This window comes from Bombyx mandarina, chromosome 20, assembly GCF_030267445.1.
Source record: "Bombyx mandarina strain Sakado chromosome 20, ASM3026744v2".
Lineage (NCBI taxonomy): Eukaryota > Metazoa > Arthropoda > Insecta > Lepidoptera > Bombycidae > Bombyx > Bombyx mandarina.
Window position 1 is genome coordinate 7,402,935 of NC_143226.1, and position 18,419 is coordinate 7,421,353.

General features: G+C 38.5%; 2 protein-coding genes across 2 annotated transcripts; one reads left to right on the top strand and one right to left on the bottom strand.

The window, feature by feature from the left end:
• Positions 1–3,605: 3,605 nt before the first annotated feature.
• Positions 3,606–9,144, bottom strand: LOC114249449 (tubulin beta-1 chain). The gene is made up of 2 exons (XM_028183036.2): positions 9,017–9,144; positions 3,606–5,403 (listed from the first exon to the last, which is right to left on the bottom strand). Exons 1-2 carry the CDS (start codon positions 9,071–9,073, stop codon positions 4,117–4,119), a joined length of 1,344 nt encoding a protein of 447 aa, XP_028038837.1. The 5' UTR covers positions 9,074–9,144; the 3' UTR covers positions 3,606–4,116.
• A 2,643-nt stretch (positions 9,145–11,787) lies between these two features.
• On the top strand, positions 11,788–14,558 carry LOC149500716 (uncharacterized). The gene has a single exon (XM_089736032.1). It carries the CDS (start codon positions 12,839–12,841, stop codon positions 14,495–14,497), a length of 1,659 nt encoding a protein of 552 aa, XP_089592158.1. The 5' UTR covers positions 11,788–12,838; the 3' UTR covers positions 14,498–14,558.
• The last annotated feature ends 3,861 nt before the right edge of the window (positions 14,559–18,419 follow it).

An 18,419-nucleotide genomic window follows, 5' to 3' on the forward strand; every position in this document is an offset into this window, starting at 1 on the left:
GGCTAGGTAGGAAAAAATATCTCAAACTTTGGCATTATGATTTTTACAATCCTTTTAAGGTAGTGAGCTCATGGCCCATCGATGCAGGAGTGCGTGGACATCGCAATGTGAATTCCACTCAATCCTCAATCTAAAACGTATGGCAATATTTGGTGCCTCATCCCGAAGTGGGTAGGTACTTCAGTATAAAATCTTATTAGGTATAGGAATATATCGATGGGTATAGGTAGTAAAAAAAACTACCTGTTTCAAATCCAAAGTTTTTAACTATAGTTTCATCGAAATATATCAATACTTCATAAATAACAGAGTGCTTAGTGCGATTTTTTTAACGTTTTCGATAGCGTAAAAGTAAACTAAAATTTGTATGCAATTGAAACAGCGTCCCTAGTGGCAAACGTAGGCATACGTTCCAACTCCATACAAATTTGAGTTAACTTTAACGCTATCGAGAACGTTAAAAACTCACACTAGGCACATTGACAGTCAATTGTCAATTAAAGCTATCATGACTTTAAACAAGACACTCAAACTTTTAAATATAAACATCAAAACATCATTTCGGATTTTTTGTGAATATTGTTATCGTAAAAAAAAACCGACACACTTACCAATGATTTCTACTTCTAATGTCTACATGCAATTAACACATTAAGTACAATAATAACGAAAAACACATAAAACAGTTAGCTTAAAGTAGAAAATAGCCCCGTTAATTAGTCCCTTTCTCTAACCTAAATTAAACAAGCCCACACAAAGCCGGGCCTTCCTGATAATGAGGAAACACAACATCCGTTGCATGCAAATTGATCATTTTGCATAAATGTGTTTTTGAATCGACAGACGAAACAGAAGTTGATTGTGTCCGCTGATGGATTGAAGCAAGAGTTTCTAAGTCTTATTGGCTTATCTAAGACTAACAGATGCCCTTAGCGGCCGAAATATATATATATATATTTTTTTTATGATTGAAAGTTTACTGGTGGCCCGAAGGCCTTTCCAGTTTCACCAGGACAGGTGGGCGAGCAAAGGCTCAGCCAAGAGGGATGGGATTTGCTAACAACTGCCCGAGCGCCTCCGAAGGAGACCTAACAACTCAAGAGCAATTGTTTCGCGAATGAATCTACTACCGGATCGGAATCGCGACCCGCTGAGAAGATCCGGCGAGAAACTCAGCGGGCTGATGCATGGGTTAGGTTGCACGTCGACCTCTTTGTCGAGTTCGACGAGTACGGTTACCGCGGCCGAAATAACAAAGACACGGTAGGTGTTGGAGTCGTCATGGCCTAAAGGATAAGACGTCCGGTGCATTCGTATCGAGCGATGCAACGGTGTTCGAAACCCGCAGGCGGATACCAATTTTTCTAATGAGATACGTACTCCACAAATGTTCACTATTGACTTCCACGGTGAAGGAATAACATTGTGTAATAAAAATCAAAACCCGCAAAATTTTAATTTGCGTAATTACTGATGGTAGGACCTCTGTGAGTCCGCACGGATAGGTACCACCACCTATTTCTGCCGTGAAGCAGTAATGCGTTTCGGTTTGAAGGGTGGGGTAGCCGTTGTAACTATACTGAGACCTAAGAACTTGTACTTCAAGGTGGGTGGCGTATTTAGGCTGTAGATGTCCATGGGCTCTACACTTAACATCAAGTGGGCTGTAAGCTCGTCCACCCGTCTAAGCAATAAAAAAAAAGGTGCCGACAAGACTCGAAACTAAACATATAACGCCCTCATTAAGTGAAATGGCGACAGGTCTCTGCAACAGCATGCGATCGTAGAATGCCCCTTCAGCTCAAGGGTAAAATTTACAAAACGATCATTAGACCTGTCGTGCTGTATGGATCTGAGTGTTGGGCGACGAAAGTTAAGCATGAAAGAGGAGTGCATGCGGCAGAGATGCGAATGTTGAGATGGATGTGTGGAGTGACAAGAATGGATAAGATAAAGAATGAGTATATCAGAGGAAGTTTGAAAGTGGCCCCGGTAAACAACAAATTAAGGAGCAGACGGTTAGCGTGGTATGGACATGTGATGCGTAGAGAGAAGATGCATGTGACTAGGAGATGTATGGAAATGGTAGTGCAAGGTAGAGGGGGAAGAGGTCGACCGAAGAAGACATGGATGGAGTGTGTGAATGACGATATGAGAGAGAGAGGAGTGAGTGTTGAGATGACGGCTGATAGAAGAGAATGGAAGAGAAAAATTAGCTGTGCCGACCCCACATAGTGGGATAAGGTGGAGAAAAAGAGAGAAGCCCTCATTAAGTACCTACTCGAGATATGAATTGAGACAATTTCGTTATGAAAGTAGTCGAATGAGCCAGCGGTATGTCCACGGTCTGTACCCGTAGGTATATTGTTATGCCTAATAGACTTATTTTATTGACTTGTTCTCTCGTGTCGTTGGTTCTTCAGTAATTGGTTTCCATGAGATTTTTAAGAGTGTACGCGTGAATAAGCCCTTCTCGCGGCCAATGATCGGAGGCGTTGGAGGGACATTACAAGGAGTAAAATCCTGTCGAAATATGATGGTCACGACCCACAGCAGTGAGGAAACGACCCGAGGAGGAGGACGCATGAATAAAATAAGTTTCAGCTCAACTGCCGCCGTAGACGCCGCCCTCGTTGATTTAATAGGTTAGCCATTTACTCCTCCATATTGGATAGGTATTGTAGGCGTTATAGTCTTGTAAATAATTTCCAGAGCATTATGTCCAAATTTGGTTTGCTCTCGGGCAAAGCTATCGATTATTTAGTCTAGATTTATCTTGAAACAGAGCTATTAGAGCTATGTATAAAAATAAGACTTATTTGTTAAACTCCTAATTATATCACTACCTATGTAATTGTATTATCACGCATGTTCATTCAAATTTAGTTGTTAAAGTTACCTACGAAGTGCGATACATTCGATAGGTATACTAGAAATAAATTGGGTAGGTACCTACCTATACTAAACGTAGGTACCTATATAGGATGCGTTCGAATAGCTACACTTCAGAAATTGGGCAGTTGGGGCTCATTTGGCATTTGGGCAGTTGGGGGCTCATTTAGCATTTGGGCAGTTGGAAAGCCAACCCACCCCTTCTTGGTGACGCTCGAGAGGCCACTAGCTACCTACCTCTATTAAAAAAACCAACATCATTTATATATATAAAAATGAATTGCTGTTCGTTAGTCACGCTAAAACTTGATAACGGCTGGACCGATTTGGCTAATTTTGATCTTGAATAATTTGTGGGAGTCCACGGAAGGTTTAAATGGTTTAGATAAATATAAAAAAGGCTCGGAATTAAATAAAAATAACAATTTAGTTTTTCTTCTGATGTGTCCCCCGTCGGACGGATTCCGTTTGTTTGTTTCAAGTTTATTTTATATAAAAGTTTAGGTCTTTTATTTATCGATTGAGGAACTACGAAGTCTGTCGGGTCAGCTAGTACGGAATAAAAGATTAACAACTAGCATACCTACTTACTACCACCGTCTATTGTGACTTGCTTCCTTTATTTTGTTACTGTTTTATAGATATTGATTTATTAGATAAGGAATGAATAAGTATTACATACCTATTCGGCGTGGTAAATGAGAACAACACTATTTCAATGTAGTTTTATTATCAGATGGAATATAATCAAAAACTTTGATCGACCTCGAAAAAAAAAAAAGTTGTACGATATAAATTAGCTTTCATTAGAAAAAGCCAACAACTCATCACACTGGTTACAAAACGAAGAACTAAAATTACAACTTAGATATTAAAATCAAGTTCAGCCTTATAAAAAAAAGATCTTTTCCCTTTGTGTGATAGTGTCACAGCACCGCGCGCATGCTCAGCTGAAGGGCTCGCGTCGTCGAGGGTAGCTGTTTACTGCAATAAACATCCCAGAGCTGCCCTTCGTAGTCAAGGAAAAACACCGGGAATGTAAACACAACCTGTTACCGCGACATAACGTGTACTTCCTAGGTTATTTTATCATGCATGTTGGAGTCTGAAACTATTGAAGTTACTATATAAATACGAAAAGCAAAAGTATTGTGGATCTCTCGAAAGGCGAGAGGTGGAAAGGGGGTTATTTAATATAGAGACGAGAGCGTCTAGTGAAAGGATTTAGTTGTCCTCGATTTCCTGCTCCTGCTCCTCGTCAAACTCTGCGTCCTCGTCGGCGGTGGCCTCCTGGTACTGTTGGTACTCGGAGACGAGGTCGTTCATGTTGCTCTCAGCCTCGGTGAACTCCATCTCGTCCATGCCCTCGCCGGTGTACCAATGCAAGAAAGCCTTGCGCCTGAACATAGCGGTGAACTGTTCCGAGATGCGCTTGAACAGCTCCTGGATGGCGGTGGAGTTTCCGATGAAGGTGGCGGCCATCTTGAGACCACGAGGAGGAATGTCGCACACGGCGGTCTTCACGTTGTTGGGGATCCATTCCACGAAGTATGAGGAGTTCTTGTTCTGGATGTTAAGCATCTGTTCGTCGACCTCCTTCATGGACATGCGGCCGCGGAAGATGGCGGCGACGGTGAGGTAGCGGCCGTGGCGCGGGTCGCAGGCGGCCATCATGTTCTTGGCGTCGAACATCTGCTGCGTGAGCTCCGGCACGGTGAGCGCGCGGTACTGCTGGCTGCCGCGTGACGTCAGCGGCGCGAAGCCGGGCATGAAGAAGTGCAGACGCGGGAAGGGCACCATGTTGACCGCCAGCTTGCGCAGGTCGGCGTTCAGCTGTCCGGGGAACCGCAGGCACGTCGTCACGCCGGACATGGTCAGCGACACCAGGTGGTTCAGGTCGCCGTATGTGGGTGTGGATAGTTTTAGCGTGCGGAAGCAGATATCGTAGAGAGCCTCGTTGTCGATACAGTAGGTTTCGTCTGTGTTTTCAACTAATTGATGAACTGAAAGTGTGGCGTTGTACGGTTCTACTACTGTGTCCGACACTTTAGGTGATGGTACAACTGAATATGTGTTCATTATTCTGTCAGGGTACTCTTCTCTGATTTTGGAGATGAGGAGGGTGCCCATACCGGAACCGGTGCCGCCGCCGAGCGAGTGTGTCAGTTGGAATCCCTGGAGGCAATCACACGATTCCGCTTCCTTTCGAACGACGTCTAAAACTGAATCGACGAGCTCAGCACCCTCCGTGTAGTGTCCCTTGGCCCAGTTGTTGCCGGCGCCGGACTGTCCGAAGACGAAGTTGTCCGGACGGAAGATCTGTCCGAAAGGTCCGGAGCGGACAGAGTCCATGGTGCCGGGCTCCAAGTCGACGAGGATGGCGCGGGGCACGTACTTGCCGCCGGAGGCTTCATTGTAGTATACATTGATGCGCTCCAACTGCAAGTCAGAGTCCCCATGGTAGGCACCGGTGGGGTCGATGCCGTGCTCGTCGGAGATGATCTCCCAGAACTAAAACAAAGAGAAAAAATAAAAATTAGTTTTATTTAGTTTGCAAACCAAAAATTTTATCACAGATTGATTCAAGGCTAATTTATTAGCAACTCTTAGCTATGTAGAAACATGAGTCACTATTTCCATAGTAACACTGGTATACAAACACCACCTCCACAATGTTACCATATTTATAGATCCAAAATAGATTTTCGGAGGCGTATGTACTACATTTATACTGGAAATCGTGTGTATGTATCATATGGTTTTGAACAATAAAAAAGAAATTGGATCATGTTTTCAACCAAACGGCAAAATAAGCTCTCCTTTTTCTCTTTAATGCTATCAGTGAGATTACATTATTTGTTTGTGGCACACGAAATACATTAAGATTTTTATTTCCATTATGATAAAACAAAAAAAAAGCATATCTATCATGTTTTGATCAAACTTTCTGATGATTCAGCTATTTATTCTTGATTGAATTATTGGAAGCTTTGAACAATAAGTAGTTATAACCTATAGAGGATATCTATTGTATTATTATTGTAATGCTATTTTCAGCATGGGCGTGTTAGTTTCCTTTTGAGTATAAGTTATCAACCATGAGTCATGTGGTGATGCATTCATAGTTCACAAGAACGACAGCTGCTTATTCAATGTTTTTCACATAATTTAATTTTACATAGTGTTTATTTGAGTACGTATATAACAGCATGTTAGTCTAGCCAACTATAAAATCCAAATGAAAATTTATTTTTGAATTTCCAAATGAAATCCAAATGAAGTTTTATGAAAATTATGGACCTGAAATTTTATTGATTTAAAGATTGTCTTCTAAGGGTATATTTGTGTTAATTGATATTTGGGGACTACTAAAAGTACCAGGACATTAGTTTATATCTAATTTTGAACATTTAAATGTCAATTTAAGAGCTCTTAATGCTTTCTACAATTTTCGAGAGTCAGACATACTTAATAACACTTTTACGGTGTAATTAGCGTAATATTCAAATTGACGAATGAGAAATTTAGTATTCAGTGTTCAACAGAGCTGAAGTATTCCAAATGTCAATAATAAAACAAAAGTCATAACCGCAAAGTTAAACAGTGAAAATAGTTTTAATTTATGTTTGGAACAATTACTGCAGTTGTTACAAGTTATTTTCTCTCTACAGAACTGTGAAGATGATATGTTTTAGAAAAAGTTATTTATAAATTTTGAAGTATCTCAGTATTTGTATCCGCATTTTTTGTTAAGACTGCATTTCCTAAACTATTGATGGTCTCAAGACGTTGGAGAATTTTTGGGAATCTTGCCAAAAACTGGAATATTGTAACGGCATAGCTAAAACTTTTCAAATTTATCTTTGCAGTTTTTCTGTTAACATTCAATGTAGCATACTATGTTATTTACATTAAAAGATATGGGATCAGCAGACAAAAAATACATGAAATAGACCAGTGCTGCTGCTAGACTTGAAATAATCAAACATTACCTCTCATTTCCACTTTGTGAGATTCTTGGAATAATTTGGGAGATTTACAGTTGTTTCACTCACATGTTCTTCTCTATTTATAAGTTTCAATTTAACTAAAAGTATTATCTTATCCGTTTTATCTATCAAAAACGTGGGCAGTAATGAATCGAATCACTTATCATACTTTATTTTTGTCGATGCTTTTATCGCTCAGTATGCAGTAACACTTTAGTATAAAAGAGGGATATATTTACTACTTGTGCATAATTATTCTAGGGTTCAGAATAATTTCCAAGATGTTCATTATTGTTAATATTTCATCGTTTTTCAAATTGAAGTCTGGCTATGTTTATAATGTTTGCAGTGTCCATAATAATATAAAGACTTTAAAATTCATGCAAAAATCTACAGTCATATTCTCAGTAGCATAGAGTTTATTTTATATTTAATATACTGGGTTAATGATCAAAAAGACAGCAAACCATTTTCACACTAAAATAATCTTTTCATAATAAAAACAATATACATGCGTTCGGCTATTTTCGCCAACACGGAAGGAATGGTTACGGTCATCGAACGGCGTTCATCAGTTTTTACTTTTAAATACATTTTTTACGCGCGTCTACTGCATAAGAATCAGTCTGAGATGTAAAATGGCCGTTTTAGAAAGTACATGTCTAACTGAAATTGCTTTTATTTTATTGCCTTCGAAGAAAACTAGCATGTATTGTGCATATCTAATGGAGAGTGTATCATCTTTGCGCTTTTGGACATCTGCGATGCTAGGAACGTGCCACCGTCTACCAAACGCGCCTGTTATGCTTATGTCCTGTTTTACAGTGTCTTTTATAGAGAATTGATGGAACTATTGCCGCTATGATCCTTTCCTAGCCGATTGAGGGGGTATTCTTGGATAGGTCCTAGCAGCGATTAGCAGTTACACTTACTTTTATTGACGTTGATAACTGGTGAGATATGAGCTTCCGAAGTAGTAAAGTAAAAGATTAAAAATTTAATCAGTAAAAAAAGGGTTGAATTATAGAAGTCTCAAGAAAAAATGTAAGGAACTAAATTTATAAGCGGTAGGTATTTCAAATTTATAAAATCTGTTACAAAGACTTTTGCAGAAATTAAAATTTCAATCCACTTAATAAACAAAATAGATTACTTCAATTGAATTTTGAACGTTAATCCTGATTACAAAGTTCTTTTCAATGTGCGTGGAAAAATACGCACTTGATTAGATCTTTTTTTAATTAGCAGATATTTTGAATAAAAAGTTTCATTATGAAAATTTTATATTCTGACAACTCTACATTCGTTTTTTTCTGTTTGAACACAACACAGCTGCTACCCGGTAGGCTACCTACATTCTGTTTGGTCTTTTTGTATGCATCTCGAACGTTATAGAGCCGTGGCTTGCTATTGGTCGGTCCTTATCAAGGGACGCGGAGGGCGACCTTGACGCGTAATTCAAAAACACGCATCATTATTGTAACGGATATTCTAATAACGGTTTCCCTTTTTTTCAACTCTGCTGTTTCCGTATTTTTTTTTCAGTGGTTTCTCTTTAAATTAATTAATCTATTTATGTTACATTATAAACCACATTAAATGGAAAACATTTGAAAAAAAACGGGGAAAATATGGTTATTGTATTACATTTTCTTAAAGATAAATTCGTAGGAAATTAAGTGTAGGATTAGTTAAAAAAAGCAATGAGTAATACCGCGGCATCGTAGTCTAATGACGATAAAACACGTGGAATACGTGACTACGCTGGCAGTCTCGTTTAAACATATTCAAAGTATAAAGGCAGGGTTCATTTGGAAGTTCCATAAAATGATGTAATTACACTTTAATTTCTCCAGACGCCATTTTAAAATCGATTTACACATATATTTGTAGCTACTAAAGGCGAAATAACAAAAATCTCTTAGCTCATCGTACTTGTAACTGACGTGAGAGTCTAATTTAATTTAATTCGAAATAACGTTGTTAAAATAAATGAAAAACTCAAATAAAAAAAAAACAATTGTCAAGATTCGTTTTTCGAATCGAGAACACGAGCGTCACACAAAATGCCGGCCGCCACCCGTTTCGAAAATGGAATATCTATCAAAGAAATAACAAATGAATATCAAAATTACCTTAGCTCCGATCTGGTTGCCGCATTGACCAGCTTGGATATGTACGATTTCCCTCATTTTGTTTTATTTTTGTGAACTATAAATTACTTAACACTAAAAATCTGCTCCGCACGCTCCACTCACTGTCGTGGTCGCTTGAAGAATAATTTCGTTCCGTGCTCTCCGATCCAGCTAGGCTATCGGATCGATAGTGTTGGTGGATAGTGCGCGGAAAAATATCGATAAAAATTTGTCGCATTGCGGCAGTTCAGGTTCGGCCGCCTAATATGTATAATTTAACATAGAGTATCTACATTCACGTATCATTACTTAACATTTAAGAAGATCAAATGAAACAAACCATTTATTTTGATTTACTGTGAGTGTAATCGTGATGGGAATATTTATCATTGAATAGTTATGTAACTGTTAGTAACAGGTAAAGTATTTGGAAATAGGCCCGGAGGTAGAAGTCCAATGCGCTCGGGCCAAATATGCTCTACTTTGAACGCCGTAGTCTGCCATGCGCGAGGCCTAGGATAAGCAGGGCTAGCGCAGGATAGTCCAGGAGAAAATTATTAAGGGAGGCCACGAGCCTCAGCATCGCGAAGGATTGCAAAGAGGAGGAAGTTATGTGGCTGATTTTTGGTACGGCTAGTAATCCATAGATAGCATTTGTTACTTTTCTTTAGTTCAGTAATGAAACTTCATCCTTCAGAACCAGACAATCGGCCATCGTTGACGAATTCTTGCTTCTTCTATCATCACTGCAATCTTTAAAAATTGAATAGTCTTACTTTGAACTCAATGCTACGAGTAATATCTCCGTACAAGACTACAAGGGCCTAAAATAATTGTAGGAAGAACCCATTCTTTATTTTGCACCAATTTTTTTATTGTGGACTAGCTGACCCTGCAGAATTTGCAATGCCTCAATCGATAAACAAAAGACCTAAACTTTTGTATAAAATAAACTTAAAACAAATAAAAGGAATCCGTCCTACGGGGCAAAGGGAAAGGGAAAACAAAACTGTTATTTTTATTTAATTCCGATCATTTTTATATTTATCTACCTTTTAAACCTTCTCTGGACTTCCACAAATAATTCAAGACCAAAATTAACCCAATCGGTCCAGCCGTTCTCGAGCTTTAGCGAGACTAACGAACAGCAATTCATTTTTATATATATAGATTTTTGTTTGTTTGAATTTCCTCTTCCTAGCCTTCTTGACCTGGGGGTTGTGTCCTCTGTTGATAATGCCCCATTGGCAAGCTCGATCCTTAATTACCCCTACGACAATGATTTTGACAATTTTCGTTTAATGACGAAAAAATATCGACAAAAAATTTGCGATATATGTCGCATCTCTAAATATTCTCTTGCGTTCCTATTGGTTGAAGGGCCTTAAACGGATCCAGTCTTGCCAACTTGATAGAACGAGCACAGTTCTAATGTTACAATCCATTTATGTGTCCATTATTCTCTTAACATCTCTCACTAATGAAAAAGAATAAATAAGCACCTTTTAAAATTAGAGGAACCCTGAAAAGTAAAATAATTGAAGATCTAGTCATGGTACTGGTAATAATCTTGTAAATATTTCACAGATGGTTCGTATGGTTATGTTGGCTATGGCTCTGAGTATGTCAATATGGCGACATGCCGGCGCGGCCGGCCGGCTATCTTTTGGTATATAGGAATTATGAGAATTACTTTTATACCTAAATTAAAAATTATATTAGTGTCATCGGGAAGTTTTATAAAAGAATGTTTGTCTTTTGTTTTTATCAAAACAAAATACGATTACAACAATACACATAAAATTACAAGTACACAACGTCAATGGAAGTGTTTAGATATTTTAGTCCGAGTCTGACACTAAAGAACCTCCTATTAGAAATAGATGAATCGATTAGAACGTTTAAAATAATTTGAATTGCCCTTTAGCCGGTATTATTTGTAAATAAATTTATTTATTTATTGATTTAATATATTGGTCATGTCACCTTGACAGCTGCCGTGTTTTCAAGAACGACATAGTGTAAATTTTAATCAATATTACGAATATGACTCAGAATTTGCACATAACAATAAGTTGTTACGCTAATTTCCATGTTTTCGTCACGAAGACAATAAAATAATATGAAAACTGGTGTTTTGTTTGTTTGCATATTGAAATTTTTAACGTTTATTTAACTATTGTTATAGTTGGCACTTATAAATAATTGAGATTTTTTTTTTTTTCGTGACATTTGCGTTTTGAAATTATTTTACAGAAACTAGGTAGGTATAGTAACCGGCAAACTTATCATTCCCGATCCTGCGGACAGAATGGAAAGCAGTCGACTTCGCCCAAAACACGTCATCTCGGATCCTCCCGATCCACTAACGGTGCTTTTAGGTACTTCAAGCACCGGTCACCGTTCTCGTCGAACCCGTCGCTTGCGACGAAGGGCTCGACGAGTAAATTAACTCTCAGACACAGCCCACTGAGTTTCTCGCCGGATCTTCTCAGTGGGTCGCGTTTCCGATCCGGTGGTAGATTCTGCGAAGCACGGCTCTTGCTAGGGTTCGTGTTAGCAACGTCATCAGGTTTGAGCCCCGTGAGCTCACCTACAAAAGTTAGGGTTACGTTGACATAGCCTCTCAAGGCTCTCAGCTTAGGTAGGAAAAAAAAAAAAAGCAAACTTTGTGAGCAAATGACCTTGACTGCGCAGAACCGAATTTTAGATCACTTTGGTGGTGAGGGTGAGGCGCGACGGCAGGGGAAATCGTATCGAGCGCATTCAGTGTGACCAGATTTAGCAGAATTCTGCGGTTTTAGCAGAATTAGACCCCCAATTTAAGGTTTAGCAGATTGTGTTGCAGATTTGAAAATAAGGAATTTTTCGGCTGAATCTCATAAAAACTTCGCAGAATTGTAGCAGGATTTGACATCTAACTGTGTTTCACATTTATTCATTCGGGTAGTTGCGCTAAAAATATTTGAGGAATTTTACCTTTGTTAAAACAATGTCAGGTTTTTCTTCCAACACTGCCAGCACTCAAGCACATTTTAGGGGAATCCCCGTTAAATGTTTAGCTTTGAAGTTCTGTGTAGTGTTCAATGAATACTGTTGACATATTTCCTAAATAGTCGTCGACCATCGTCTCTCAGTTGTGTAATACTCGTAATTTACAATTTTTTGATCCACAAAACGGTGTATATAAAGTTGACCAGAACTGTTTCTAAATTTCCTAATTTGGTTAAAAAATCTAACATACAAGCAATTGACTCCGAATATCAAGAGGTTAAATTAGACAAAACAGTGGCCAAACTGTTAGAATCTGGAGGGAGTTCTAATCCCACACCTATGAGTTTGAATACAGAAATGTTTTGGGTCACATTAAAATTTCAATGACGAAGGCTGATAGAACTAAGAAGTATCTGCACTTGGTTGATTTTGCAAAGGTCACGATGATTTTGGCTATGTCTAATACAGCTTGTGAGAGCCTATTTTCTCAAATAAGCAACATAAAAAAGACTTGCGGAACAAATATAAAAATGAACATATTGCTGCAATTCTACATGTCAAACAGGCAGTTAAAGAGCAAGGTGGATGCGTTAATTTTACGCCATCTTAAAATATGGCAAAGGCAGCACAAAGCTCGACAGTTCTATATAAAACATGGACGCCACAAGAATTTTGAAGTTATAATTGGTTAATAAATATTTGAAATTGCCTTTTTTTGTTCTTTTAAATTCTCATAAAAATGAGTTGACCTTATCTATTAGTAGAATTTTGGTATTATTTACAAAAATTAAGCAGATTTTAGCAGAATTTATACAAGTAACTGGCATAATGTTCGATTTAAATCTGGTCACACTGAGCGCATTATTGGTAGATCAGTCGAACCTTGCGTCCCGCACCGCGCCCTCGTTCCGCTTGCTCCCAAAAGTACGCTTGCGTACAGTGAAAAGTCTATTAATATTAATCGTTGAAGTTATTTGTTATAATTATTATTGTTTGTTGATTTTGTTGTTATTGCTATTTGTTGAGTGTTTCTTAATTTTTTATAAAAAATATACTATGCCACGTCAAACTGGTGTAGTATTAAAAAGACAGGCTAGAAAAATGGTGTACGACGTATATTGCTTTCTTAAAAAGCAGGGAAATAATGATATGGAAACGGTAAAAGAGACTTCAGAGGCAACAAAAACATCAGTCAGTACTGTTAGGCGTATTATTAAGGAAGCGAAGGGCTCTAACTTGCTCGCCGTGTTTCGTACTCCAGGTAAAAAAAGATCAGGGAAGAAGAAAGTTACCGGAATTGATAGTTTCGACCAATCTGCAATAAAAAGATGTATTCATAATTATCACATAACAAACAGCGAACTTCCTACCGTCGAAAGACTTCGTAAAAAATTGAAAGAAGATATAAATTTTAATGGCTCGGAACGAAGTTTACGACGAATTGTGAAAGAGCTAGGCTTCAGATGGAAAAGAACAGAAAATAATCGGAAGCTATTAATTGAAAAAAGTAATATTCGACTACTAAGGATCGAATATCTCCAAAAAATAATTAAATATAGGCAAGAAGGAAGACCGATAGTGTACACCGATGAGTCCTATGTCGACTCATCACATGCAAGTGATATGTCGTGTTCAGATGGATCAACTGGGGGTTTAAAAAAACCAATTTCGAAAGGACAGCGTGTAGTAATAGTGCATGCTGGCTCCGAAGATGGATTTGTTCCCAATGCCCTTCTTTTGTTTAAAGCTGGCACAAAATCTGGTGACTACCACGATAACATGAACTATTTGAACTACGAAAAATGGCTGCGTTCTCAATTGCTACCAAATCTGCCACCAAATTCCGTTGTAGTAGTCGACAATGCGTCATATCACAATAAACAGTCTGACCCCGCCCCAACTGCCAATGCCAAAAAAGTCTATATGAAGAAATGGTTACAAGAAAAGGAAATTCCATACGATGAAAACATGTTGAAACCCCAGCTTTTTAGCTTGATTAAAGCACATAAGGAACAACACAAAACATACAGCATTGATAAAATTTTATCAAACCACAACCATTCAGTGCTTCGCTTACCTCCATACCATCCAGACCTCAACCCAATTGAAATGGCTTGGGCAGCTATTAAAGGGTATGTCAGTAGCAAAAATGTCAACTGGAGCACTGGCAAAGTAATAGAGCTAGTGAAGAAAAAGGTCGCGGCGATGGGTGCTCCGGAATGGGGTAGATTATGTCAAAAGATAAAAGAGATTGAGGCGGAGTATGTAAAAAGTGATCATGTGGTAGATTTAGTCACTGATGAGTTTGTAATTTTTGCTGACGATGATTGCGACACGGATGAAGAAAGTAGTGATGATGATGATGGTCATGATTATGATAGCGAAAAAACAATTACAAATACCAGCTCAGCTTCAGCTGATCCAAGACCTGGCACCAGCTCTAGTTTTGGCCTAATGGAAGGAATATCTATTTTACCCCTAGATTAAATTACTACATTATTAACCTGTAATTTTTGTTCATGTACTAATAAATATATAAATAAATACATATCATGTTGTTTTTAATAACTTAATAACATTTTTGTAAGTAATTGTACGATGCGCGAACTTACTTACCCCCACTACGTCAACTAATGCTCAAGAAGTTTGCCGAGTATTATAACTCATGCATTTTTCTACCTGATTGTTGTTTTAAATCGCCTAATTAAAAAGAAACATATTTGACTCATTAGATAACAATTCATCGCAACAACCAACAACAACAACATTTTGCTGTGAGCATTGTTCAATAGTGAGTAGGTATGTATTAAATACATCGATACATATATGGTAATATATCGATGATTAAATATTTTATATTTTTGCTTAGATATGTGGACGATCTTACGGTCCATCAGGCATCAAAGGTTACCGGAGCCCATGGACATCAACAACGTCTGCCGCTACCCACCTTTAGACATGAGTATTATATCTCAATGCCTAATAAAATATTAGACCACATTACAACTATGCAAACTTTGTTTGTAGGAAAGTATCCCCTACACTTAATCCTATATATTATGTAAATTACCATACCATATTCACGGTTCCTGTACATGCGTCACCCTAACAAGTCATTTCGGACCCTCCCGATCCACTAACGGTGCTATTAGGTACCTCAAGCACCGATCATCGTTCTTGTCGAACCCGTCGCTTGCGACGAAGGGCTCGGTGAGTAAATTAACCCACAGACACAGCCCACTAAGTTTCTCGCCGGATCTTCTCAGTGAGTCGCGTTTTCGATCCGGTGGTAGAGTCTGCGAAGCACTGTTATTGCTAGAGTTAGTGTTAGCAACGTCGTCAAGTTTGAGCCCCGTGAGCTCAGCTACTTGTTAGGTTACGTTGACATAGCCTCTCAAGGCTATCAGCTCAGGTAGAAAAATAAGGTTTCTGTGAACAGCTTTTATTTCATTAGATAAGGTAACATAATATATAATAGTTGAATTTCATTTGACCCATTTGACATACTACTATTTACCCTCACACTCCCCTTGCAAGTCAACGCCCCAGACAGGGTTGGTCACGAACTACACTTAGGTAATGTAATCACCGCAGTATGGTGCATTGCGATAGACACTAGACACACCCAATAGGGCTGGGTAAAGATAATTTTTTTGTCATTTCACTGAAATTGCCGTGAGGTGAAATTACAATATAGCCGAAATTAGTCAGTTGTAGGTTGCAAGAGTTACAGAATAAAAATTTGTAAAATACTATGTGGAATCCTTACTGGTAGTAGGACGTCTTGTGAGTCCGCACAGGTAGGTACCACCACCACCCTGCCTATTTCTGCTATGATCATGAAGCAGTAATGCGTTTCGGTTTGAAAGGTGAGGCAGCCGTTGTACTGTACAAACAGATCTTATGTCTCAAGGTGGGTGGTATCATTTACGTTGTAGATGTCGATGGGCTCCGGTAACCACTTAACACCAGGTGGACTGTGCGCTCGCCTCCCCAACTAGGTAATAATTTTTTTTTAAAAGAATTGCGAATAAACCTAATTAATGTATTAATTTTTATTTGATCGTATACAAAAATACAATTATGTATATGACCGATAATTTAACTACAACTCGACCAAGCTAAGTTTGCACCTCACATCGATTACGTCACACTGCCGCTTAGGTACGGTCTGAAAAAAGGATTCGCTATGACTTTAAAAATGTAAACAAATGTTGTTTGTTAGATTTTACTTTGCATTTATTGTTTTTAACAATATATTATACATAGGTACATCAGGATATAGCGATATCCGGTTTTTGTATTAAGACCACCCGGGCGTTCTTGCACTTTTTAAATTTGTATCCCAATTGCTCAGTAATCATTTTCTTTTATGTTTCTTTTTCAGGATTATGTTTCTCCCTTCACTGTGTATCATCTTTCCTTTCATTTTATTTCCCACAACAATCCTCTCGAAGTAAAAAATGAACGTTAAGCGTTCAGTAACAACAGCTCAACAAAAACTTAACAATAATAGTCCAATAATATAATTAAACTTCAACAAAAAACCTAACAAGAACAGTTAAAAAATTTAAAATTCAACGTTTGACGTTCAACGGCGACAAAGATGCTAACCGTACTGACGCGACAACAGGGCGATCGCGGGAAGGTGAGCGGGGAAGCGGGCGGAGCGAGTTGCAAACTTAGCTTGGTCGAGTTGTATACGTTTATTAGCGTCGCATGACACATGGTATTGCCATGAAAGAAATACCTAGCATAAGAGCAAAGGACCTACATCGAAAAATAAACATGAAAACCACCACTCGCATGCAACAAATGCAAAAATAAAACCATCGAACCTTTGAGATTTAGCAATTATGCAATTATTATTTTTATTGCTTAGATGGGTGGACGAGCTCACAACCCACCTGATGTTAAGTGGTTACTGGAGCCCATAGACATCTACAACGTAAATGCGCCACCCACCTTGAGATATAAGTTCTAAGTTCTCAGTATAGTTACAACGGCTGCTTCACACTCCAAGCCAGAAAGCATTCCTGCTTCACGGCTGAAATAGGCAGGGCGGTGGTACCTACCCGTGCGGACTCACAAGACGTCCTACCAACAGTAATTACGCAAATTATAATTTTGCGGGTTTGATTTTTATAACACGATGTTATTCCTTCGCCGTGGAAATCAATCGTGAACATTTGCTAAGTACGTATTTCATTAGAAAAATTATTTTTAAAATAAAAAAGAATTTAGTACTATTCTGTTGAGGCGATAGTCGTGTAATTTGCAAAACCTGATATAAAGACTGGTCGACCCATATTCGTTGTGCACATACTCCATGTATGGAAACGGATTAATACATTCAATTAAACGACCATCTGTTAAGTTCGTCTTAAATATATACATGCATAGTATTATGAATCGAGCACGCCCAGGGCTGCCATACGCAAGCGAAGCGTATTTTTGAATAAAACATTCTTCAGTTATAACATTTTTTTTGCCTCTAGTATTAGTAGGTTTACTCTAGTAGTAGTAGTAGTATTTTGAAGTCGTCGTGGCCTAAAAGGATAAGACGTCCGGTGCATTCGTATGTAGCGATGCACCGGTGCTCGAATCTCGCTGGCGGGTACCAATTTTTCTAATGAAACACGTACTTAACAAATGTTCACGATTGACTTCCACGGTGAAGGAATAACATCGTGTAATAAAAATCAAAACCGCAAAATTATAATTTGCGTAATCACTGGTGGTAGGACCTCTTGTGAGTCCGCACGGGTAGGTACCACCACCCCGCCTATTTCCGCCGTGAAGCAGCAATGCGTTTCGGTTCGAAGGGTGGGGTAGCCGTTGTACTGTACAAACAGATCTTATGTCTCGAGGTGGGTGGCGCATTTACGTTGTAGATGTCTATGGGCTCTAGTAACCACTTAACACCAGGTGGGCTGTGAGCTCGTCCATCAATCAAAGCAACAAAAAAAAAAAAAGGCATAATTAAAAATAAATAATAGTTTAAAAACACTAAGAAAATACGCTATTATAAAAAATCCAACTAAAAAATAGAAAATAAATTTTAATAAATTTGAATTAAAAATAGTGTAAGAAAAAATGATTTTATTGTAAAAAAAAAGCGTGGGGTACTTTTCAGGATATTATCAAAATAACCCTTCTACTCATAACTCATATCTGTTCATAAAATATTTATAACTACTGATACTTTTTTTTTTTTTTTTTCCTACCTCAGCTGATAGCCTTGAGAGGCTATTTCAGCGTAACCGTGGCTAGTAGGCGAGCTCACGGTGCTCAAACCTGACGACGATGCTAACACGAACCCTAGCAAGAGCCGTGCTTCGCAGAATCTACCACCGGATCGAAAACGCGACCCACTGAGAAGATCCGGCGAGAAACTCAGTGGGCTGTG